Raw genomic sequence first — 27,762 nt, 5'->3', positions numbered from 1 at the left:
CAGTACCCGAATAGCACTTCGGAACTTTCCTCTCTTAATACTATGAATTTTTTTTATTTTAGGTCCTTAGCACATCTAAAACTATTTTCAATTCTTATACAGCTTTTTCTTATTGGAAAAAAAGCATCTCACATTATATGTAATATTCTAAGTGTATAACAGTCTAGATGTATAACAATTGTAGCTAAACCAGTCTAAATATAGGAGTTGTTGAGGAGAGTAGTAAGTAAATATGTTTTTAATTTATATTTAGAGGTTAGTTTTTATTATCGAGAATATTTCTACCATATTTCCAACTTATGTTCCTTATACTTCTAGTAAGACTCCTGCTAATTATGGTTATTTCGACTTAGAATCAGTAGTTGTAACAATTGAATAAATCTAAATACGTATATTATGTACATACTACATTGTAAAGCAGATTATGTACATAAATTATCTCATAAACTATGTCAGCATTCAGCAATTACATTGCAATGTTTACCGCATATAAAATGCATAACAATTTATAAGTTTCTAAATTTTCGAATTACGCTATACATTCAATTAAGTAACATTACGGGCCTCAAATTTTAGTGTCTCCCCGATTGTTAAATCTATTCTCATGTAATTTGCTAAGCCTAAGTAAGCACCTACGATATTAATGAAAATAATCCAGTTTAAGTAAGCACAATTTTTTTTTTAAATGAAGCAATTAAATAATTTTGTTCGTATTCTTAAAAATGTTTATTATTATTTTTATATTAATCTCAATAACATACACATAATAAAACTTAATTAAATTTTATTAATTTTGTTTCTGTTTCTTTAGTTTTCAAATTGCGCGTGGTGGAACTATGGGTAATCAAGTCCGGTTCTCTTTTGTCTTCAAGTTAACAATAAAATGTTATAAAATGCTATGGAATGAAAGGATGCGAAATTTTAAAATTTACCTGAAAATTCTATATGCTTGGAAAATTATATGTGTATGTTCTATATCTTTGCGGTTTTAAGCGAATATGATTGCTTATGAAACGTTATGTACCAAAAACCAATATAGCTACAGATTGTTCTTATTATTTCTTATAATTTATAGTATTGAAGAAAAAACCAAAAGCTGCGAGTAAAATTTTGCAATTTTTTTATTTTCAAGAAAAGAGAAGAAAAATAGTTCCTGAAACAATGTAATATGTTGTAGAAATTAAAAATCCTAGAACTAGAATATTTTTGTCAATTTTTTTAAGATACACATATGACCAAAACATTTATTCAATGACCAAACGAATAATAAATATAAAAAACTTTTTCAGATTGAAAAATATAAAAACTCAAACTCTTTATACTTAAGAAAGTTGAATGCATTGTCTTTAGCACTTTTCCAAAAAAATTTTTAAAAAAAGTGCTTATTAGTTTCACTCTGTCCGTCCGTGGACCCTTTTTTTGTTTACAAAACTTCTGCACCCTTGAAGATAGAAAGCTGAAATTTCTTTATTCATACGTACATAGATCTTCACTAGAAACTAATTTCCGTAGAACAAAATTTTTACCTATCTCCCCCCTCTAGAAGTTATACCCCCCCAAAACCCTAAAAATGGCCTTTTTTAAATATTTGTTGCAATGAAACCATAAGCATTTTTGAAATTTTTGAAACGCAGAAAGGCAGTAGCTTGCTTCCCCTAGCACGATATACTATAGTTAAATTTTAGAAAAACAAAATGCCCGTTCAAATTTACCGTTATCTAAAGTCCTTTTTTTCCAAATTTTTGATCCCGTTTTTCTTCTAGACCCTATACTGTAGAAGCTTGACCATACTGTAGAATTTAGGGACTTTTAGACGTTAACAAATAGTTTATTTTGTTAGAAGAAAATTTTTTTCCATCTCCACCACCTCTCAAGTTATCGCCTCTTGAAATTTGTAAAATTTGAATTTTTGACACCTTATATTTCCGAAACCGCAAGCTTTTTCAAATTTTCATAAACGCAAAAAGCTAACGGTAAATTCCATGAAATTAAAAAATATAATTATTTTTCTTAACTCACACAATTAACCCTTAAAATCGAGCATTATGTTAACCCCACTTTATATTAATTTTTGCTTTATTTCAAAGACTGCATATATGCGTCATCCTAAATATACGCAATCTTAGAAATAGTTTTATATATGAATGAAAATAATTTTAATAGTGTGATAGGTATACATAGACTGTATTTAAAAGCAGAATTTTCACTTGTTGAAGGGAAAAGTACTACAATACAAACCATTGGTTTGACCCAACTTTATTGATTTTAAAAATCTCAACAAATTTTTGTGTTGTAAGAAAACTTCATAGAAAAAATTTATTGATTATTTTCTACCAAACATTTACGATAAAAAATTTCAATAAAACTCAAAAGAACTGAGTTAAATAAAACTGAAAAAGTATTTCTTAATGACAATCAAATAATGGCTTAATACCTTGTGACGTCATAACCTATGATGAGAAAAAAACTTTTGTTTTACCACTTTTGGTCAAGAGAACGATAAAAACAAAAATTTTAAAATTTTTAAAAGCTTACGAGTATGTCTCTTAAACTAGGCTTTTGTTATGTCTCGAACAGAAAAGCACTTTCATTATTAAAACATTACTGGTTTTAATTAATTTAAATAGTTTTTTGTTTTCTTATCCTTAATCCTGATTAAAATACTATATAAGGTAAACGGGATAAAATTCAGGCCTATTTCTTAAGTATCTAACATGCAATACACAATATCTTTAGCGTGTTAAAAATTAAACCCAAGTAATATGTGCAATATGTTTTAACCCAAGTCATAAACCCAAGTAATATATGTTCAAAAGTTTGAATTTTTTCCATTTTATTGGTTTGGTTTCATAGTATCTAATTCGGTCCGTCAAAAGTTTTACAAACATTCGAAAACTGCTGTCCAATTCGCTTATGGTTATCTCCATATTTGCACTAGGAACAGGAAAACTATATAAGACAGTCCACGTTCAATTCCCTTGAAGTCAATTATACATTCTACAAATTTTCAAAATCAGTTTAAAATGCTATATAGCAAACCCAAAAAAAGCAACTCTAACTATTTACGAATTGAAGATTTTCATACAATATCTTTGACAATAGATAAAAATTTTAAAATGTGTCTTTAATTTACTGGAATCCGGAGTGTAGGGACATAGGATAATAAGTTTTATTCTTTCTTAACCGTATTGACAAATATCGTGTCATATTTCCTTGATTAAATTTACCATGGATTGTATGGTCATATAAAATTCAAGATTATCAAAACTTTTTTCTAACAATAGTTAAAATTTAGTTTCTTCAATTCAAAATTATATTAAAATCTAACCTCTTCCCACCAAATAGGAGGAAAAAATATAAAAAATTAGGAGAAAACAATATATTTTTACGAGTATCACGTATCATTGTTATATCATGAATCTTATGAAAGTTATAACACATACATATATACAATAATAATAATAGCATTTTGGTCTAGTGGAAATGATTAAAGTATAAAATAATGGCCATCTTATATCAAATTCACTTAAAAATCGTATAACATTTCTGAATGTACACAATAAAGGTCAAATGATATTATGAACTCGTTACTCAGTTTTTAACTAACATAGAATGTTGAATTTTGTATTAAACTTGGACATAATTTTGTCATAAAAAATGCGATACTTCTTGTATAAACACCCTAGTCACTATACCAGGTAAATCCGTAAAGTGGTCAAATATTCATTTGCCCCCCCAAAAACAATATTTGGAACATACGTATAATAATAAAATTTCATACAAAGAATTTGTACCACACTTAAAATAAATGGTAAAAAGGTAAAAAAGTTTAAAAAATTCAGAAAAATTATTAAAACAGCAACCGCGTTATCTTGATTTCAAAATTTTAATAATACTATAATATACCAATAGGCAACACTAATATCCTAAGGTTAGCGGAGCTAACTTTATATCTTTGCTTTAATAATTTTCTTATATCGTTATTTCCGAAAATCCAGCACTGAATAAGGAAAAAAATTATTAGAGTAGAAATAAAGTCATCAAAATTATTATAGCATATACGATTAACAATATAATAAAAGTATAAAGTACACTCAAGAGTGTAGGCATTATCAAACGACGTATTAACTTTCAATTTTTTTATTAAAATATAAATCGGCCCACATTAAAAAATGACAATAATTTTTTTATTGAAGAAAGCTCACAATGTACATCTACGTATAATATTAAAACAGATATCAGATTTTATGATTTTATTTACTACACGCCACATAGGTATGACACAGGTATAAATGAATATGTTTTGGACAGTTTCAAATTACAAATTGAAGACGACGTCATTTCGAACAGTAGAAATTTCATTTTCATTTCACATAAAATCCAATTAGATTCGTTGAGCACAAATCATAATTAAATCCACTTTAAATTAATGTATGTACAATTTATTTTGACCAAGCTTTGAAATTAATCGAAAAAAAAAGAAGATCAAATTGTAATTATGAGTTAAGAAATAAAATTATTGTAATTTTGTTAATTGTATTAAAATAATTAATTAAGTTACTTAAAATGACAAGTAGGATTACATAAAAACAACCAATAATTTACAAAAATTAATCATTAATTAATTAATCTTTGCTGACTTGTAAAAATTTTCACTTTCGAGTGCGTACGAAAAAATGGAAAATGAGAAATAGAAAATAATGTAGATTTTTAAATTAGATGCAATGGGTGTTGACCAAGAGTAATTTCAAAACTTTTTATTAATAATTAAAGTAATAACAAAAGCTTTCACTTTCATTTCCCATCGACTTTTATGACCTGCCCTATCTTTTCTGCGAGGTTTTCTTCAAGAGCCATACGAAAAATAGAGGCATTATTTTCTATAAATGCCTATCACAATTTGTTTTTCTCAACAGTTAGTTTCCTAACACTTCTGCATTAAAGTGCTAAAATAAATGTTTGATTAACTCATTGATAAAAGTGCCGTTTAAATTTTTCAGTAGAAACACAAACAGCAGAACTCGTCGGGAATTTTCGAGAATTTTCGTATTTCATTGAGTTGTGAAGAATTTTCGCATTCATTATTTCTTCTTTATTCAAATAACAAAAAAAATTTGTTCATTGATAACCGAATGTTCTAAACTTTGCATAAACGATTAAGTAAATAGAGAAAGAGTCTCAGAATGCAAGTCATGTATCGCATAATGTCAAAATTAGGACTTTCCAATAATATCTCACATTAGCAAATACATACAAAAACCTAATATAAAACAATCCAATATAAAATGAGTTCAAAATATTGCAAAACAAAATACAAAGCAATCACAATAACTTAATTTCGGTGATAAGAACGGCAATTAAAATTGAAAAACGCAAAACAATTTTAAAAGTCTATTGTAATTTAAAGACAAAATTAGATTCTAGTTAAGAACTTAACAAAAAAAAAAAAACAAATATCTTAAGAATAATGTTCTTTTTTTCTACAAAAAAATGATAAACGAAATAAATTAACTCAGTAGCTAGAAATAAAACAGAAATATTTTATTATTAAATTAATGAAAGCATAACAAGTTTTACACGCTTCATATATGATACGTCCCTTTCTATCAACATTTATAACCTGTTATCAATTAAGATTAAATTTTATAGTCATTTAATCCAACAAAAAAAAAAGTGGATATTCTTGTCTTGAATGGAAAATCTTTAATTTTGCATTTGAAATGAATACTTTAAAAAAGAGAAGAAGTTACCACAGTCGCAAATTTGCGATTTCAGTTCCATAAACGAAAGAAAACCAATCTAGGAGTCTTCTCTCTTGATTTTTTATTTATAAATCAATGACCTTATTTGAGTTTAGATTTACATAAGATTAGAACTATGTGAAGTAAATCTATTCAATGTTCTTATATTCAAAATGTCTCGAAAATATCACATTAAACGGAAAAACTAAGTAGAAACACACACATATGAGAGAAAACCGCATTCAAGAAAAAAGAAATTTGAAGCGTATATGTCCTTTCTCAAATGATTGCTAAGTTTGAAATAGTTGTATTAGTTATCAACCGTGTTGTCAGATTGCTGAATTTCTCAGAAAATATACCGTTTAAAATCTAGATTTTCCAACAAAAAAATTAAAAATTCAAAGATTCATCCAATTAACAAACATCCAAAACCCATTTCGAAATGAAGGAAAGTCAAGAGAATGACATATAAGAAATATTCAAATGTTCGTATACAATATTGACAATGAAAATGTTTACCATGCAAAATGTCAACTTAGGATACAACCATTGTCAAGTATATTTTATTGATCGTGCTAAGTCCTCACAAATATTTACAATCAAATTTGGAAAAATTACGTCATATGGTGCTTTGATTCTAAAAATATTTGATATCTGATCAGTGAAACAGTGAATGGACGGTTAATGTATGCATAAAACCTAGTGAACATAATTAAATTATTATTTACTATTGATAATTTTATAACTTTATAATTTTACTTTTATTGACATAAGTGGTTCTGCTTCCATTCAAAATTAACAGTAACTTGTTTGGCACAACTACATACCATTTCATTTTAAATCTGAATAAAGCTGAGTCCTTTTGATAACTCTTAAAAAATAATTCTATATAGTAAATCGTTTAATCTTCTTGAATTATTTTTAAAACTTTTTCACCTTTATGTTGACAACTGAGTTCTATAGTCAAATCACAAACAAACAATCATGCAGAGAAAAAATGTGAATGTCAAAACAAGTTGTTATTTTTTTTTCTTCTATCATTTGTTTGTTAAACTAGCTTAATTTTAAATACTTTGTAATTTATACATTATTATAAATTTTTATATATTTTAAAAACATATGAAAATAATTATTATTAAAACAAAAAATAAAAACAAACTTACTTTTGATATTTTAATATCGCTCGGGGTAAAATAAATCCATTTGGTGAATGCTTTGTCTTCTTGCCACTATTTACTTCTTTATTGTTACTGTTATTGTTATTATTATCGCCATTATTATTATTATTATTATTATTACTGCTGTTAATTTTACCGCTACCTTTGTATAAATTTGTTGTCGATTTGGAGCTGCTATTGCTACTATTATTTAAACTATTACGATCAATGATTTCACCACCACCACAACATGAATTGTCATCATCTATTGTTAGACAATCGTTTATATTGTCACTTAAATGATTACAATCACTTTGTATAGCACTATCATTTGATATCTGTCTATCAATTGATTTAATTTTAATATTTTTTATGGCATTCGATGATGACAACAGAGATTTGAAACGTTCAAAATAGCCATGAGTTTTTGTTGATATTTTAGTTGTTGCTGTTGCTTCTGGTGTTGGTAAAGTTGCTGTTGTGGTTGATTTTGCGGTTATTACTGAGGTTGTTGTAGTTCTCGTTGTTGTTTCTGTTGAGGCTTTTGTAATAGATGAAACTTTGAATTTATTATTTGAATCATTTGGTATACTATTTTTTGTGTTAGCAGATGTAGATTTGTTTTTTATAATATTTTGATTTATAATATTTGTTGTTGTTATAGATTTCTCTTTACTAAAATTAATTTCATCTTCTGATACTGATGTGTCCGATAATGAAGATGATGTTGAGGATGATGATTGTGGAAAAACTTCAATCGCATCAAAATCATATGAATTAAAATATGCTTGTTCCCGTACTTTTTTAATTTTTGCTAACTCAGATGCATTTTGGTCACTTTCAGTTAATGTTGGTGTTATTGGTAATTCACTTGCTTTGGATTCACATATTGGCATTTCGTATTTTGATTAATAATATTTAATAGAATGATCAAGAAAAACAGTTTCTGAAAAAGAATAAATTAAAAACTAAAATTGAAAAAATATTTAATGTGGTTGCTATAATTTAATTTTTAATAAATAAGAAAATGTTGAAAAAATTGTTACATTGTATATAATACTGCCTAAATTTGAGTCACATAACTTCAAAAATTTGCCCGAAAATTGGCATAAATTATTAATTTGGATGGGAAAAATTTCCAAGCCAATTACCTAACAATGACTCGATTTAATTTTTACCAACCGCAATGTATCCAAAAAGAAGTTGTATGCAATAAATATGTGATAGCACCAAATTTCGACAGACTTCTCGACAGAAATGCATTTCTCCGTGATAGAAAAGAAATAATGTGATGAATTCGTTCAGCTTTCGTTGCAAATATGAAGACTATAACCTAAAGTTTTTTATGTGTCACGTGTACTGCATCTTTATTTTGGACAAATTTAATGTTTTTGGATTTTTAATTTGTTGAAATTATATACGTAAGCTAATTTTATTAGTAGCAGCAAGTTCTTCGGAGAAATAAAATGGCTGGAACTCAACTTTGAACTGGACTACTTGTTTGTTGAATAAACATTGATTGTAACAATTCGTTTATTACTAAATATTATTAAATTTTCAAATCCTTAAAATTATCTCTACATACATATTAAGAGTATTGTATTTATTTTTAAAAGAAATTGCATGTAAATTTAAAATAAATTATGCAATCGAAATTTTTTAATACTAAATCACTTTAAATTTTGCAAAGGCATTTGTTATTGTGTAGGTATAATAAATTTTAATGACGACCTCATAATTAATCTGTGAACATTTATTTATTTATATTTTTTTTCAATAGTTATAGAACCTTTTAATTACAGTTAAAATTTATAATTGATTCAAAACAAAACAGATGTCATTTATTGACATTGTCATTAGCAGTCATTTTGCTCATAATAAATTTTAAATTTTTTTTTTTCTTCACTCTTTGAAGACCATTATAATTCGTAAAATACCGAAAAAATATTTTAAAATTATAAAATCTCCGAAACTGATCTGACATTGGCTATAAAACATGAAAAACTTACAAATTGAGTATTTTATCAACAAAAAAAATTGTAAGCACGTTATAATGCGCTTTTAAACAATTGACATTTGTAACCTTAAAAAACAAAATTTCATGAAATGAAAATAAATTAAAGAATAGTTAATATTGTAACTCGCACATAAGTATACATACTAAATTTTTGGCATTTTATTTAAAATTTTAATGCCTTAAAAATTAAAAAAATAAAAAGTACAACTAAATTGGCAAAAGAAAAATGGATGTCACGTTTAATTTTTATTTTAATTTTGTTGTTTTTTTTATATTCATCGCATGATTATAGTTTATTTATTCAATGTTTTTTCAATAAAAGATTATTTTTAATGCACCAGCATACATAATTTATATATGTATATACACATCTGTATAAATATTATAAACATAATATAAAAAAACTTAAATAATGTTGTAATACTTTCCAATAGTCTAAGTCTGCACTCTGATCTCATCTTAAAAAACGGATTAAATGCACTCACCCAAGAATTGTTTTTAACTTTTTACTTTTTGAATAGAAAAAGTTCATATTTTTTAACATGCTTATGTAACATTTAATCAACCTTTCAACTATATGAAATTATGTGTAGGTAAAAACTTATTAAAATGACATCAAACGATTATATCTTGCACATATTACAAATATCCTCCTTCGGAATATCGCACAATAAAAAAAAGCACAATATTTTCAATTCGACCCAAATAAGTCAAACACAGATAGAACTTTTCAATTTATAATTGACAATAAATTAGTAATGTCAATAATATAGATAATTTTTTGGGATTTCTTTAAAATAATATTTAAATAGTATGTATTCAATTTTTGCCAACCGCATTTCATTAAACAAAGGAGGTTACCAAACCCAAATATAGCATATCGAGTTTCCAGTAGAAATGCACTTCTCCGCAATGGGAAAGCATTGATTTGATCAACATTTCGAAAATGTTAGGGCCCGGAAACTGGACTTTTGATCATTTTGAAAAAAATATTCAACAGATTAACTTGAAATTTTATAAAAGTTTCATTCGGCAGTACGAAGAACAACCTTTATTAAGAAATCAAATGTTTAGGGAACTAAGATACGGAATGGGTTGAAATTTAATATTTGAGTTCAGTCTGCGACCGGAAATAGGTGACGGACTTCTTTAAAATTTGGAAGAAGGCATTTTTATAATTTTATACATTTTCCTTTTTTGAATTTTTATACATTTTCGCAATATTTTTATCTACGTACGAGTATTTAAACAGATACATATAGATAGAAAAGTGAACATGATCAATTTTCAAATATGAAGAACTTGATGTTTGTCAAAAAAAAGGTAGCAGGAATGAAATACAATCAAATACTTACATTTTGACGTTAATTTGTATGTTACATTATTTTCCTAATTTTAAACTTACCCTTTGTAATATTATGTTTTGGTACACAACTGATCAACTAATGTTAGACAAATAAAGAAATGTGGTATAAAAATAATTTGAAAATATATATATTATACAGGTGTTTTGAAATTTGTTCAATTTGTTCATTGGAAATTGCAATTTCTCATTCCAACAATTTTTCATTCCAACGCCTAAGTTCTAATTTTCTTTAAATTACTTGTGACTACTCTTCACGAGTAAACTGTTCACCCGATTACCCTGAAACGTTGGGAAGTTGTAAAGAGCAAAAAGCGCTTAGTTCGAATTGATTATTTCCTTTTCTTCTTAGATTGATCCTTAGGGTTCAGATAAACATGCAATTTTTAATTTTGCAACCGTTTGATTGCTTTGTGTTCCGTAAGTTTATATTAAAGCCGGCACACATACAACAGTATGGTCGCATGCAATTAGGCAATCAAACAGTTTGCATTATTTGTTCAAAGTGATTAAAATTTTCATTTAACGCATTGATGCAATTGTTTAGTTTGTTAGAGTTGGTAAGAGCCAGTGATTGCGAAATTAAAAATTGCATGTCTGCCTGAACCCTTAATATTAGACTTCATTCATTAGCCCAATATTTTTAATAACCCTATCGAAATTTGCCCATTAATTGCAATGTATCCTACTACCTAGTTATGGCTCTCAAACAATATTGTTGAAAGGAAAATATTTGAAAAACATAAAAATTTAGAATTTGAATTGAATTGATTGATTGAAACATGTTTTGCTGTAACACCACCACATAATTATAGTTTTGGCATGATATATTTACATAATTTTTGATTTCAATTTTATTTTGTGCTAATAAGACTAATTGACATTCTTTTATAAAGCAAAGCAAAACCATCTCTATTTCCATAGAATTGTAATAACTTTAAATTCATATATAATTAATTCAAGATCTATTATAATTTCTATTATACAAACAGTATAACATTATTTATTATAATGTCTTTATTACCAAAATATCATAAGTTATTGGTTAACAAAAAAAAAAAAACCAACAATAACAAAAGTTTTTTCTTTTGTTCTACTGTTAAGCTGTCACATAAATTCCATCACGAATTGAACATAAAGTAACAAAATGTCAAATAATTCATGATTTTGTAGTAAACTTCATTTTTTCCTTTACAGCATCAATTGGATCACAAAACTAAAATCATAGTTCATTTTACTTTCGTTTTTTGTTTTTTTTTTTAATTAATTCTAAAAAGAATATTTTATTTTGTTATTGAATTTTCATAACTTATTAAAATAAAAATACAAGACTTTAAATATTTGTTTGTATTTGATTCTAATTTATGAGTGCACAAAATATTTTTACTTAAAACTTTCCTTCCCCTGTTTCATCTAATCAATTAGTATGACACTTAAAATAATGACAGAAATGACATTGGTTTGACGTTCTATTCTGACAGAATAATGAAAATGAAAACAAAAATCTTCTCTACTTTGAAGAATAAATTATCAGTGACTGTATTTTTTTTTTAATATTTCTGAATAGTTTTTCTTATTTCATTCAATAAGAGAATTTTTTTCTAATAATCATTATTATAATATTTTGAATGTGATTTAATGTTTATGATACCCTTTTTGTATATTGAGCAAAAATAATTTAGATACTACCTTGCTTAATGATTATTCCAGTTTAGGCCTAACAATTCAATGTAAACTCGTTTTTCAGTCACTATAGTCATTAGCTATTTACAGAATATTAAAGATTAAAATTACTCCTTTTTGCGAGAGGCAGAAATACGAGCATGATTTAAATTTTCGGCTTAAAGAGAAGCGTTTTCTTGCTCTCGCTATTGCTAGTATAACAAAATTACTCTCATTTTTATTGCTGTCATTGTTAAAAAACTTTCATTTTAACTAACTTAAATATGCAAACACGTTTCCTAGATCGCTGGAGCATTTTATTAACGTTTGACAGGACATACATTCGAAACTTCTCCGACTAAGTTCAAAAATTAAAACTAAATTTATGTTTAAAGCTCGATAAAACTAATAATATTAAACATAAAATTTAATATTATCAATTACCCATTTATTTTAGAAATCTCTACGTAAAATTCAAGTACGTACAAGTACAAATTTCTAAATCAGATAAGAGATTAAATATAGTGACGATAACATCCGCATTCTTTGTGCATGAATACCACATGAATATCTTATAATTAACCAGACCAGCAGTATATTTTTTTCTTTGCTATTCTAAAATAACTTTTCTTTGAAACTAGTTCCATTTTGAACTTGTTTTATTGATTTTTTATTTTAAATAATTTTTTTTTTCTTTTCATTTTGAAAATTTTTAAAATAAAGATTCACCATAAAATAAAATTAGTTCAATTTATTTATTTAAAAAAAATTCAGGGGGTGGAGAATTTATGGAATAACAAACATGTGTATAAAACATGTACATATATCTACATATAGAAGAGTACTGACAAAGAAGCAAAACTTTTTTTATAAGTAGATCTGGTTTCAGTATAAAAATTCTAAATTACCTGTATATGTGCATATTTATAAGTATACAAAAATTATTAAGCATAAATTCTAGAATTACGGGTATATAAAAGAATTTTTTAATATACAAAATGTTTTCATTTTTTTTTTCAATATTGTTCTATTAAATTATTTAAAAAATTCGATAATAAGTTCTGTGATGAAAAACAATAACAAAATTTTGTACAAATAAATTTTAAAGCTATTTTAATTTAAAACTTATTTTAAATTAATTTCCTAAATTGATAATGAAGCAGTAGATAAAAAATTGATAAGTACACGAAAAAATTCTAAACATCCGAACTAATATTCGGGTACTTATTTCGGCCGAAGTGTTCCACATAGTGGAATAAAATTTGTCTCTTCGAATACACCATGCTAAATTCAGCAATCAATATTTAAGTAAAATTAGATTTACTAAAGTTGAGTTAAACCAATCTTTTGTAATGAAGCACTTTTCCCTTCAACAAGTGAAAAAGCTGCTTTTAAAAGAATCTACTAAATTATTTAAATTGGTTTCGTTGATATACAAAATTATATATTATAAAACGACTGCATATACATTTGGAATAAGAGAAAATAAAAAATTGAAAGAAGCATGAACATGATGGTTGAATTGGACAGTTAAGCAAGCGAGTTAAGAAAAATAGTCATATTTTTTAATAGAAATGGATTGATTTATCATAAGCGTTCTGCGTTTTTAGAAATTTGGAAAAGCTTACAGTTTCGGAAATATAAGGCGATAATTTCGAGAGGCGATAACTTGAGAGGAGATCAAATCAAAAACAAATGTTCTTACAAATAGACAAACGAACGGACAAATAGACCGACGAACGGACGGATGGACAAAGAGAATAATAAGCACTTTTTCCACAATTTTTTTTGAAAAAGTGCTAAAAAGTACATTACACTAATCAATCAAAATCGATTTCAGTGAGAGGCTTAATAATTTAAATTAAAAAATTTGCTTACGTTTTTTTTAGTTTAAAAATCACACTTTTTTTAAATACAAAAAAAAACAATAAATTTTAGTTGTAATTTAAAGAGTAAACTCGCAAAATATTGTAACTTCCACTGCTCTTACAATTACATTATTTAAATACAAGACTATACAATTTCTGATTGATTGTAATTCAAATTCAAATATGGGTGAAACCAGAACCAAAATCCATAAATACGCACAAATCCATATAAGTAAACACACATAAACACACTATTATACATTTGTATATAAGAATGTGTAAGAAAAAAAATTAATTTATTATGTTTTATAAAGTAATTTAATCATTTTAAAAATTTATAATTTAATTAAAATGAGAAAATAAAAAACAAAATCACCAAAAGAGAAACATATTTTAATTAATTTAAATTACCCCTCACACATTTAAAAACGCACACCAATATTATACGCATAACTACATATACATTATGTAAATACAAATTATATAAAAACAAACAATTTAATTTTCTTTAATATTTTCTTAAAATTAGCTGTGATATTCAGTCGCAATGGGTGGTTTAATTTTTTAATAAATTAAATTTGAAATTAGTTAATTGAAAATTAAAAAAAAACAACAACCGAAGTAAAAAACTGTAAACTAGTTTAATTTACGAATAAAATGTCAAAATATGTCAAATAAATTTCATGAAAAAAAAATATTAGAATTAGTAATAAAAGTAAAAAATTTCTTATAAACACAAATTTAATAATTAAAACATAATTTGTAAATTTGTTAATATAGATAACAAAACGTCCATTTTATTTTTTAGCAATTTTACTACAATCTTAGTTGAAGCGCCATTTATAAAATTAGACAGAATTGCGGAAAATCGAAAATGCATTCTTTACCATTTGTAAAAATTTTCCAAATAGGTACTAATAAAATTTCTCTTTATCTAGAATAGGTTAAACATTAAGGGGCTGACTTTTACCGATACTTCTTGAAAAAGGCGACAATACGCAAAAGTGCAAACATTTTTCTCACTACTGCAATAAGACGAATATGTACATAAGTATGTGCATTATACTCGTACTTACTACAAGGTTGGGCAAATTATTTTTTATGTATTTAAAGAACAATATCAGTGTACCTCTTTATTGCTCTTTAAAATATTATGACATACATGTCGATTAGTTTCGCAGCAAAAACTAGGGTGTATCGGTATTAAGAAAATATATAAGAGCATTATTCAGCGTTCTCGATATTACATTAACAAAATTTATTAACAAAATTTTTTATTTAATATGAAAGTTCAAATTGTTTTACATTTCTGTTTAACGGTAAGTACCACAATACTTTAAATACTAATATACGTTTACTATATTAAAAATTAAGAAGCATCTTTTCTCACTCGTAGAATTTAAAATAGTTGGCAATTATTGATTTTTTAAGCCCCCATTGGAACTCTTGCTATAAATACGTGTTGCATTCACATTCCTCGTATCCAAAAATTTTTGGTTTCATCACTTGGTTCCGTCGAAAAAAAAAATAAAAAAGAAATAATTTTCAAAGCCTTATTAGGAATCGTCCTAACGGCATTAAACTTGCTTTATTGATTTAAAATTAATTTAATTTACAATATTATTCAAATTGTAATTGAGAAATTAAAGAAACAAGTTAATTTCAGTTAAATAAATTATTAAACAACATAGAAAAATTAATTCTAAAAATAGTCAGAAAAAAAATTCTAAAATTGAAAAACACAAAAAAAAAACTCAAACGAAACAAGATTTAAATTTAAATAAAAATCATAACTGGTAACTTGAAATCTAAAAATTTTCTAATTTTTAATTGCATGCCTAATTTAATCGCTTTTATTAACTATTCAAAAATCTTAAGATGCGAAGCAAAAATAATTTTTTATAATTAAAAATTAATTTTCTTTTGTTCAAAAGTAAGAGCAAAACTATAGAAATGGAAAAAAAAAATTAATTTTGAATGTTAACAAGACACTGGAAAAAAATTAGCTATAACATCAAGTACCCTCAAGTTTTTGATCACAATGCTCAACTAAACAAAAAATAAATCTCAATTGGGTACTGATGAAAATTGTTAAATGCACCAGTTCAAGTATTTTATCTATGCAAATGTGTGTATATGTAAGTATTTTTGCATTTATGGAGAAGCTGGCCAAAACACCCCTCTGTAATCAGAATCTATTTTGTATACGAATACACAATGTATGTATGTAGGTATATACGGCCAACTAGAACAGCACATACAACATAATTACGGTAATTTAAAAAAAAAACAAAAGGCAAAATGCGATTGTATGCAATTTAAATGAAAAAAAAATGTTACCGTTTTCGTTTTTATTATTTTTTACTTCACTTTTGATTGCCCATAAAACCAGTTTGAATTCCATTTGAATGCAGTTCAGAAGAAAAAAACAAACTACAAAAAAAACCACACCATTTTTTTTTTCTTAATTTTTTCAACTTCCATTTACCGGCAATTCAATTATTCATTATGTGCGAAAAAGACAAAAATTCGAAAAATTAGAAAAGACGAAAGAAAAAAAAATTCGTGCAAGGTTTCGCTATTAAATTTATTTTTAGATACACATAGGTATACACACATACACACACAAACAAATTTATGTGCAATTTAGTGGGTCAAAACAAAAAAAAAATTGCACAATTAAAAAAAATTATTTCATTTAAACTTTTAGATAAAACCAACAACAAAATAAGACCAAAATAAAAAAATTTCAAAAAAAATTTGCGTTTTGATATTTCGTGTATCTGTGACTAAATTGAATGCATACTTACATATGTGAATTTTTAATAATAACGGGAAAAGTAAAGCAGATTTGCCACTTCATTTATAATGCTGCCAAATTGAAGCAATGTTGGTCTAGCGGAATTGATTACTTTTTATAATAAGAGAGAAGTTACTTAGAGATTTGAAAAATGGAAAGTCACTCAGAAAAAATTATTATTGTTTTCAACTTTCTACATACTTATTTAGTTAAAGTGGAGTTTTAAAAATTTTAAAAGTTTTTTAATTGATTACGAGATAAATTTAATAACAGCAAATAAAATTTGGAAGAAAATTTATCAACACTGTTCCTATAAAAATGGCGGTCTAAAGTATAAACAAATTCAATATTTTTCAAGACATTTTTTAGGGAGCTATATTTCCACTTTGAATTTATTGAAATTAACAACCAACTAGTACGAAACAGAGAAAGAAGCACAAATGTGTAAAAATCATAAAGCATATTCATAGTTAGTTTTCTTCAGGACTGATTTGTGTTGATAGAAACAAAGAGGATAGTAGTGGTTTTCACTGCTTACACTGGCTGAGAGTATCCCAAAGTTGTACAAGATAACTTATAATTAAAAGATAGCAACAAACATTACCAAAACAATAAAGTAACGGTTAATAACGGTAAAATAAGACAAAAATGAATGCAAGCGAATGTATTTTTTTTGTTGAATGTATACATAATGTACTGCATATATACATACATGCATATACGATTCGTACGTGTATGTTTTAAAAATGTATGTTAATTATAATGTATACATACAAACATACTTAAATTAAAAAAAAACTAAACTAACCCGAAATTTTTAAGGTCTTGCTAATTACATTTGAAAAAAAAAAATATTTTTGTACAAAATTTTATTAGTTTTTTAGCAAATTTATTGTAATTTGATAAAAAATAAAAATATCAAGTCTGTATTATGCTAAAAACTTGAATGGAAGCCAAAGTTTTAATAAAATTTATTATGTTTAGGTATAAGCTTATAGTAAATCCATGAGAATACACATACATACAGACATAGTCATTGTACTTTTGAAAAAAAGTTATTAAAATGATATAAAAAGCTTTATTAGTCTATTCTTGTGCAAGAATTATTTAAATTTTGTAGAACTAGTATAAAAATTTTAAATGCTCGAAAGACTTAATCTTTGAGATTCATTTTAATCATAAAATAATTATCAAGATTGTAAAAGAATAAATCACAAAATTTAAATATGTCAACACAGAGTGAACTTTTACTCCAATTTTCGTTAATTATAGGAATTGTATAAGTTTCTTCCTTACAAAAAGCTATCTAAACTTCCAATTCCACATGGCAGCTTTTACATTTCGTTCACTTGATGCCATTTCTTTTCCGAAGCTTTGTCAGTTGGAAAATGGAGTTCAAATATTAAATTGTTCGTCAATCAATTCCATAGATGGAATAAAAAATATAAAATCGGCCCCTAGTGAAAGTTCGGTTCCCGAACCCTGATATTATCAAAAATTTTTTTTTCTTATATTCGCAAAAAAGTAAACTCGTTGTGTAGTAGAAGTTTAGTTGTTGATTTTCTCAAAAAGGTAGGTTATTTTTTAAACAAAGCTGTATAAAAGTTCAGAAGACTTCACTGACCATTTTAGTATTTTCTTAAAAATTATCAAATTTTTAAAATCATCACGTAGCAAAGTTCTGGTTCCCGAGATCTGACATTTTACAGACAGATAGCTTGCTAAAAATAGTTGATATATAATTATGATTCCCGAACATTTCCGCTGAAAACCCTTTATGCGAAATTATAAATTCCTTATTTATCGTATAACTTTCCATATTGCATGCAGTACGATTGATAAAAGTTACAAAAATTTAATAGATAAAAGTAAAAGTTAACTTTCGGCTATTCACAGTAATTATTTCCAATTTTTATAATTAACTAAAGCATCTGCGTACATGCATGCATACACAAGCGCCATATTAAGAAAATCTTAAATACTTTTATCGTATATTTTAAAAATGTTTTTACTATTTCTATTTAATATGTTGTATATTTTAAAATTGTGAAAGTTCTTTACACAAAATAATGAAATTTTAAGCATTTTATAAAAATAATTACAAAATAAATTAAGCTTTTGTAATTTTCCACAATTTTCGCATACCCGTAGTTAATGAAAATCTTCAATTAACTTAAATTGAACGCAATTTAACGCAACATTTTTTTAACGAAAATTACAAACCTACGTTATACATACCTAATTTTTTTTTTCTTAAAATTGTAACCACATTTTTTGTATTATAGTTTCTCCCTTTTTAATAGAAATTTTTCACACAATAACCTTCGTCATAATTTTTACATCATTATCAATCATAACACATACATATGTACCCATATTAAAAAAATGAAAATTTAAGGTACCTTAACCACCTCTCGAATTAATAAAATAATTGATTGATTCTGTGTGAAAATTGTTAACATTTCGTGATAATTTCGTGTTAATTTAAATATGATTTTCATTTTTCCTCTTTTTCCCCTTTTTTATAATAAAGAGTAACTTAATTGCACACTTTGATTAGGCATTACAGTTATAATACATAATGAGAAGATTTCAATGTTGCCAGTGTTCCTAAACAAAGTATTTCCTTATACTCTTTCAGACCATGTACTTGTGCGTATATATCATGTACGAGTAAAAGTGAAATATGAAAAAACCTGCAAGACTTATACTTGAAATATAAGAATTAATAATGGAACAAAATTAGTTAGTCAGTGGCAGAGTTAGAAAATTTTTCGTAATTCAATTTTACTTCTTAATTTGGCGTAATAAGAAACATATTCACATCACATTCTCTTTAATAGAAATATCTTTCATCACAACATTTAATGAAGGAAGAAAATGTTTCTTATTTAGCACGTACACACAGGAGAAGGAGTCAAAATTTTACATTATATCAAATGAAATACCATACTAAATAATTAATTGTTTCACCTCGCATCACACATTCTGGGACATCTATTTTAACCATAAAATTTAACGAATTGTTAAATTAATACATTTAGAAAGTCTTTATCATCTTCCTTTAGAAAGTCTTTATCATCTTCCTGAAGTCTTGATCATCTTTCTGAGGTGTTTATCATCTTCCTTGAAAATCATTGGTAAAAGGAGACTAACAATATTTTCTTAAATTTCTCAAAAACATTTTTGCAAATAGAATAAAACTTTCTAATTTTTAAGAACTCAATCTCCGCTCGTTTTAGCCTTAAATCGTAACGCTCAAACTTAACGAAATCGTAAGCTAGGGCATTTTGGCGACTATTTTGTCGTCAAAACAGGACATTTACACTGTCAAATAAAATTTATACTCTAGCCAACTCTATTTTTTCTCGTTTGTGTTTTTTAATACTGACACGACTACAATTCGAAACTTAATGAAGTTATTCTCCCATTTTGCTTTTATCACAAATTTATTTATTATTTTGTGTTGGTTATTTGAATGTACGTTCCGAGGTCCTGGTTTTTGCTTTTTTGTACCTGAAATACAAGGGAATAACGAATGAAAAGCACTAAATGAACATTAAAACAACTTCCCAAAAGTTTCAATTTTAAAACATAAGTATGTGTGAGTTGGTATGTCTTTTCCATTTAAGATTTCATCGTCGAAAGCCCAATTCATATCCAAGTAGTTTCTAATTCATATTAACAGTTAAAATAGCATTGTGTAGAAAATATACTTTTTTTTTAATAAATAAAAATGGTTGCCCTAATAATTACATTGCCTGACTAACTCACATTTTAATAAAAATTAAAATATAAATAAAATTTTGTAAATATTAAAGTAAAGCAAACGTATGGAAACCGAGAGAGACAGAGAGGGTTAACGAAAAAATTCGGAATAAATTAAACCGCGTTGTGAGAATTTTTTTTTTTTTTTTTAACCACTTTTCTTTTTTTTATGATTTGTTAAATTATTTTTTATTGGCTTTTGTTTCTTTTTTTTTATTTTATTTTATTTAAGTAGACTGCTGTCTGACAATTTTACTGTGTTTTTCTTTGAAGTATGGAATTTTTCGTCTGTTTTCTTGTGTTATTTAAAGAGGAGCGCCACCCGTTGCCTTTATTGTAGATTTTTCTACCACATTTTTATACTTTTAAATAAGGCTATAAGACTACCATAAAAATTATTTAGGTATTTTGAATGAAAATTAAAGAAAGTAAAATCGCGCACCACATGTTTTTTTGACTTTAATTCATAAAAAATCGGTGATCTGCAAGTTTCAAATAAAAAAAAAATATTTTCATTAGATTTTTAAGCCATTTTTTTTATTTACCCAATTTCACCTATTTTACAGTTTTCAATTGTAATCAATTTGAAATTTATTTAATAGAAGGTTGAAATTAAAAAAATATCAAAGAACATGACTCTTAAGTAAAAAAAAAATAATTTTTATATTAGGTGACGAGTACATTAAATAAAATTATTGAAGGGGTGTAATTGTTTTTTTTTCATGATACGCGAATTAATTTTCATTTTTTACACTTTCCGTCTTACTACAAATGCCTTTTTCCATATTAGATACAATCTGGAATTTTATTATTATGGAAAAAAAACCGTAATTCATAAACAAATGATTTTATAATCCACTTAAAAAATCAAATAAAACTTTAAGCTCTTCTTTGGTTTCAATATTTTAAGAGTCATGGTATGGTTTATATTAGCGTATGTATGACAATGGCTTCTTTGCTAATTCTGGAATGCTTTCAAAAAGAAATTTTGTTACGTTTCATTTTTAATTTTTAAAAATATTTTGTTAAATTGATTTTAATTTTTTTTGAAGGGCCTAAATCTAGGATTTTTTATATCATCGGAATTATTTTTGGCAATAAATGGCACGTACACGGAACTATTATAATGATTAAGCAATTTATCGACCATATAAGCTACTACTAACAAGTAGTTTAAGTAATTTATGCTCGTAGTTACTCTAATTACCTAAGACTTAGCTAAAGTTTTCTCTCTTCACAAGCTAAAATTTTCTCTCTTCACAAGAAATAAATTTTACTTATAGGAGAGAGAATGTGTGATAAGCATAATAGAAGTACTGCGTATACCCTCAATTAATATGCATATGTATGTATGTATGTATAATTGTAAAATATACACTGACCTTAGAATTCTGAATTCGTAAGAAAATCGCACAGATTTCAATTCAATGTAAATGCATTTCAATGTATATAAAATGTATATAATGTATATGCGCTGTATATGCGCTATAATTGCATTTTATTCATAATTGCAGTAATTTAATAATCTGGTAATTTGAATTCTTCTTTCTAACCCTTGTAGAATAAATTAATTCACTTGTCTTTTCCTTTTTATATTAAAAGTTTAATGAATCGAATGAAATGCATTCAAATTTACTATGTATGTTGCTAAATATTTCATAATTTTAAAATATAGACACAAAATAAGATTAGTAACCAGTAGGTACATACTTATATATATACGAATACATACATGTTTGTTATTCAAATATTTCAATAAATTTACAAAAAGTTCCCCAAATTAAATTAATAATTAACAACTTATGATATAACAAAAATGCTCCTATGTATGTATATCTAGCACTCACTATAACATTAAAATAGGCTAAAATAATTTTATTACAAATGCTTTTATTGCCCTACATTTAATGATATTTAAATTTTTTCATTTTTTCTTTGACATTTTCATAACTTTTATAGTTAGCACTTTATTTATCACCTACCGACATAATATTTAACAGACAAATATTTTTATAAAACATAATGTTATATGTATAACATCTGTTTACTATAAAAAATATCTTTAACTCTGTGTATACATAAATCTATGCATTTTATCAACAAGGAAAAATTCCTACTATACAATTGAAAATCAAAAAATAATTTCAATGCAACCACACTGGCAACAAGAAATTGCAAAATCCAAAAAAATTTTCATAATAAAGAGGAATTTGTTATTTTTTTTTTTTTTATTTTTTCTTCTAGAAATACTTAAATTGTTAATTTTTAAATTTCAAATTTTCAATTCTTCAAAAAAGAATTACGAAATCTTCTTCTTCGATTTTATACTCTATTATTATATGGGTGATAAATCACATTTGAAGAAAAAAACAACTTGATGTGATCAGCACATAACCGATCGCAAGAAAAATGTGAATTTAGCTTTGAGTAGAGTTTCATTTTGTGCCATTCGTTTTTCCTGAAAAGCTCGTCACTTACTTACGGCAGCAATCTGAACTCAAATATTCAATTTCAACAAGTTCCGTCTGTTAGGTCCCGTAATATGATAAGAAATATAAAATCGGCTGTTAGTTCAGTTTCGGAGCCCTGATTTTTTCTCGATATATGCACAAGAAGATAAATTTAGCCCGTAGTATAAACTTCGTAAAACGTAGTAAAATTGGAGTATAGCCCTATCTATAGCCCTAAAGACAAAAGTTGATTAATCTGTCACATCTTTTAAGTCGCAAGAAAGTAAACTGAAAAGTTTTCATTAAAGTGGATTCACCCAAATATGCGATCTACGAGTGAAGGTCACAGTTTGACTAGACCAACAGATAGACATTGTAAAAAAGTCTATTTAAATTTCTCCACGGTCATTTCGTTTGAATCCACTTCCCTTGTAAACTCAATATTTGAAATTTTGTGCCATCCCAGTACCTTCCTTATTGCAATACAATGTGTTCGATAAAAAAAAAATAGACAAATAAAATTTTTTAAAGTTTTCGTAAAAATTTTTCAACCATTTTTCCTCTCAGGTTTTTTTCCATAAATTTAAATTTTCAATATCATATTTTTCAACATTTTCCATATCTACAATAAATAAGCATGTATGTATGTACTTTTGTAAGTAGAATTCTTCAAAGTTAATATTTTCATTTTTATTTATTTTAATTATTATAGCAAAAAGTTATAAAATATATTGCAAAATATTTTTTTTTCTTTATCTGAATGTTTTGAAGAGCGTGCGCTAAACCATAACGTAAATAATGATTAAATTAACCAACCACCACAAGTGTATTATGGCAGCTTTCTAAGATGACCTCATAATATTGTAATATTAAGATTTTAAGGAGAAAAATATTATAAAGAACCGAAGTAGTCAAAAAAAAAATTTCATTTATATTTTTACAACAAGTAATTCAGTAGTTATTTAACAAAAGTAAGTATGTAAGTACAAGTGTACGTATTGTACGTACACATTTAGCCGTCAACCACCTTAAAAATAAAAGTTACAATAACAGTACGAAAAGTTGAACGAAAATAAAAAAAAAACAACAAAACAAAATTCAACAATTTTGTAAACAATTTCAATATTGTAAAACGCACAGTAGCTTGTGTATTGCACATACACACACATTTATTAAAAATATGTGGGTTCTTATGAAATTTTTGACTTTAAAATTACAAACTATGCAAGTATAAGTAACTCTCTTCACGGTTGTTAACATTTTTATTTATTTTATATTCTATTATTACTTTTATTGAATTGTTATGAAAGAAGTGTTATCAAACAAATTTTTTTTTCTCTTAAATTAATTTTCAGAAATATTATTATTATGGTATCTGTAAATGTATGCATTGCGTACATTATGCACATACATATGTAGTTACAAATATAATGTAAATTAGATAACAAACAATATTTGGTTTTAAATTTGTAATGATAAAAGAATTATTTAATATTATAAATTTTTAATATCGCACAATAATTTTCATTTTCCTTTTATATTTAAAAATTTAATGTGGGTGTTTATTTTTACATTATTACATGCGTATATATATTTATTATGAAAATATGCAAATGTGCATAATACGAGATTCGAACAATGATAAATTTTTTTCTTATGTTTTTAATAATTTTTCCTATGCGAGTTTTTAAGCAAAAAATTAATTACTCATTCAATTTATTAAAAATGAATTAAATTCCACACCAAGGAGGGACAAAGAATTGTCCCTTCTTGGTGATTGTAATTGACGTCAATAAGGGTGGGGGGGGAGGGTAAGTATTAAGCAATCCTTTGTAAAAAATTGCGCTTAAAAATATTTAAATTTTTTTTATTTTAAGGCAGCTTAATTTTTTATTCCAAGAGCTTAATGTTTCAACACTCACGTTGAATAAAAAGTATATCAACGAAATATCAACAGTTTTTATTTTAACTGCAACTGTCATCTGTCACAATAATGTAATTTATTTCCACTAGGAATCGAATTAACATATTATACATAAATTGCAATTTCAAAATTTTTTACGATGATAATTTTCTCAGTAAGAGAAATAATTAATAAAACACCTATTCTCCGAAGTTTAATTTGGAGAACAAAAATGTGGATAGAACGTTTGGACTAAGAACCAAAATCTTCTTACATATTCAAACGTTTCCGAATATCTCAATAGGTACGTTTAACTGTTTAGGTTTAAAAGTGGGTAACGGGACAAGAGATAATGATTATGTCCAATAGTAGGTCTGTATTAGAAGCGGCGAATTCATTTTCAACGTCATTTGGGGCAGTATGGAACTGTCTAAGAAAGCTCAATGAACTAAGTAAGTGCGATGTAATCATCACGTGCTGTACGGAATTGAACCGCATACTAGTCGTTGTCAACTATGGAAAGAATCAGAGAAGAGGTGGTCTGAGGTACTGGGGTAGTCTTTTGCGGCTGTGGTAGGCCAAGCATTTTCTGGTATATTATGACCAAAACCAATTTAAGAAGATTATGAGGTTCCGCTAAAATCAGTCTTGTCGTAGAACAGAAACTCAGGGGACAAGCTGGACCTAGAAAGAGAAGGCATTTGCACATTCATGATATAATGCTCACAGTTGCCGAAGAAAGGAAATACTGTGAAACTGTGCTCCTACGGCAGTTGAGTTCCAGTCTTTCAAGGCGTTCGAAATCATTAGGACAAAGGATCTCGAGCTGGTATTGTAGAGATATATACCAAGCTCTTAGGGTATAGGACAGTAAATTACGATACGTGGTTGCGGTGCACTGTTACCCCGGTTATACAAATCAAAAAAATATAGCAACTTTATATATCTGATATTGACTCTGCTTTTACGTAATAACAAGAAAATTCGGTAAATGTGACTGTAAAATTACTAAGTTCAATGTAACAAAAACTATTTGTTAATTTTTCCTTTACTTTTTAAAAGCAAATTCTCTCAACTGTATTGTTTTTAACTACAAAATCTATTTCACCACTTGCACACAAAATACATTAGTAATGTTAAAGTTAAATAATATTGTAAGTACTTATTACTTATATAATATACAATTTCATAAAACAAAACATACACATACATACATACACTGTATACAAGCGTTTCTACAGCCCAGATGATGTAAAATTGAAAATTAATTCAGTAAAGATGTAAAAGAATTTTGTGTGTGTTCGTATACATAGCTGGTGGTTTGATAAATTTTTTACATAATAATTATTCCGTTCATGTTCCTCTTTCTGATCTTCTTCATTTTTCATCCATTTTTAATTTGATTTCATTCATAATTATATTTTCCGTTTTTTTCTTTTTTCAATATTAAAAACTTTAACGTAAGCCGTTTGTTAAAATCAACGTTTGTCAATTTAGTTCATATGCTTAGCATTTTATTATTACTGACGGTATTGCTTACAATAAAAAGTTCGGGATTTCTTCAACCAGAATTCTTAAAGAATTTGAGTAGTATAAATCTACGTGCTTAAGTTGATTTGTAAAAAATTTATTTACATATTTCTCACATTTTACTAGGGAAGTTTTTATTACATAATGGGGATGAAGAACAAATTTGAATTTTTACTAATTTTTCCAAATTTGCCAAAAATTTTGTGAACACAATACATAATTTGAAATGGGTGCATATTATGTAGATGTTCAACAGTAATATTTATTATACCCGTACAAACATATGTTTGAAGGGTATACTAAATTTGTCTTACCGTTTGTAACGCTAAGAAATAACGGTCTTAGATATAAACTCAAGTGTATGTTTTTAATTAGCTTCGAATTCTGAGTCGATTTAGTGTTGTCTGTCCGTCAGTACGTACGTTCGTCCACACGATAACTCAAAAACTAATTGAGCTGTGTTCACCAAATTTTAACAAATGATTTATTATAGTAAATGCCAGAACCCTGTTTTAATTGTCTATGATCAAGATACTAGTTCGTGTAGCTGCCATACAACTTCAAAATTTATTTAGCAATATCTATAAGAAACTATAGAAGGTGTGATATCGAAATTTCACACTAGCGAAGGTATAGTATGGCCGATGCTTAATAAAATTCGTCGAAATTGCTTGGCTCCTTCTGGTAGCTGCCATACAACTTCAATCGTGGTTTGGCCATATCATAGAAAATATTGAAAACAGAGTACTGAAATTTTACGTAGCATAGTAACTTAAAGTCATAGTATTTCCAATAGTCAAATATTGGAAAGACTATGACTTTAATGGCGTATTCGCATATAGGATAACATATTCGTACGGGTATCACAGAGTTGACACAATCGACTCTTTTTTTCTCGTTTTATTATATTATTCAATTAAATTTCAAGTAGGTATACACATTATTACTTTAACCCTTTACTGCATTGTTATGATTCCATGATTGGCATATTTTATAAAAACAGAAATTCAAAAAAATAAAACATCCACTTAAAAGAAAAAAAAACATGATCAATGATAAGTACTTGGGTTGGAAAATGATAATTTCAATTTCATCCCATTATTCATGGATTTTAATGAGCTTGCCAAAGCAAATTATGTACACTCATAGACAAAATAGACAAATAAAATTTTCGTATTTTTTTTTCCAAAAATATTGCGGATTTTATCTTCATTTTATCATTTTCTTTTTTTAAGTCTAAATCCAATTATAACCTTAAAATTATTAAAAAAAAAAAGCAAAATATTTTGGTTGTAGTGTTGTTAACGATGATTTTTCATTTATATCATAATATTTGTTTTGGGTCATGTACCATCAATCAAAAATTAGTTAACGAATAGAAAAATGCGATGATAAATAAATTATTTAATTCAATAAAATATTTTTGCATTCAAACAATACAAAATGGTTTACAAATAAACAAACAAAATATTGAAAAGTGATTTGTTTTTTTTTATTGTGCTT

General features: G+C 26.2%; 1 protein-coding gene across 2 annotated transcripts in view; it reads right to left on the bottom strand.

The window, feature by feature from the left end:
- Positions 1-7,840, bottom strand: part of LOC129611024 (GATA zinc finger domain-containing protein 14) — an 86,648-nt gene extending 78,808 nt beyond the window's left edge. For both annotated transcript variants that reach the window (XR_008697116.1, XM_055523930.1), the window contains exon 1: positions 6,905-7,840. Coding sequence is in view for 1 of the 2 variants with exons in the window: in XM_055523930.1 (XP_055379905.1) it covers positions 6,905-7,794 (890 nt within the window). In the remaining variant the exon portion in view is untranslated. The remainder of the gene's footprint in view (positions 1-6,904) is intronic.
- Positions 7,841-27,762: the final 19,922 nt, after the last annotated feature.

This window comes from Condylostylus longicornis, unplaced genomic scaffold (assembly GCF_029603195.1).
Source record: "Condylostylus longicornis isolate FDR11 unplaced genomic scaffold, ASM2960319v2 ptg000048l, whole genome shotgun sequence".
Lineage (NCBI taxonomy): Eukaryota > Metazoa > Arthropoda > Insecta > Diptera > Dolichopodidae > Condylostylus > Condylostylus longicornis.
The sequence above is the reverse complement of the archived record's forward strand: the minus strand, read 5'-3'. Positions and strand labels throughout refer to the sequence as shown.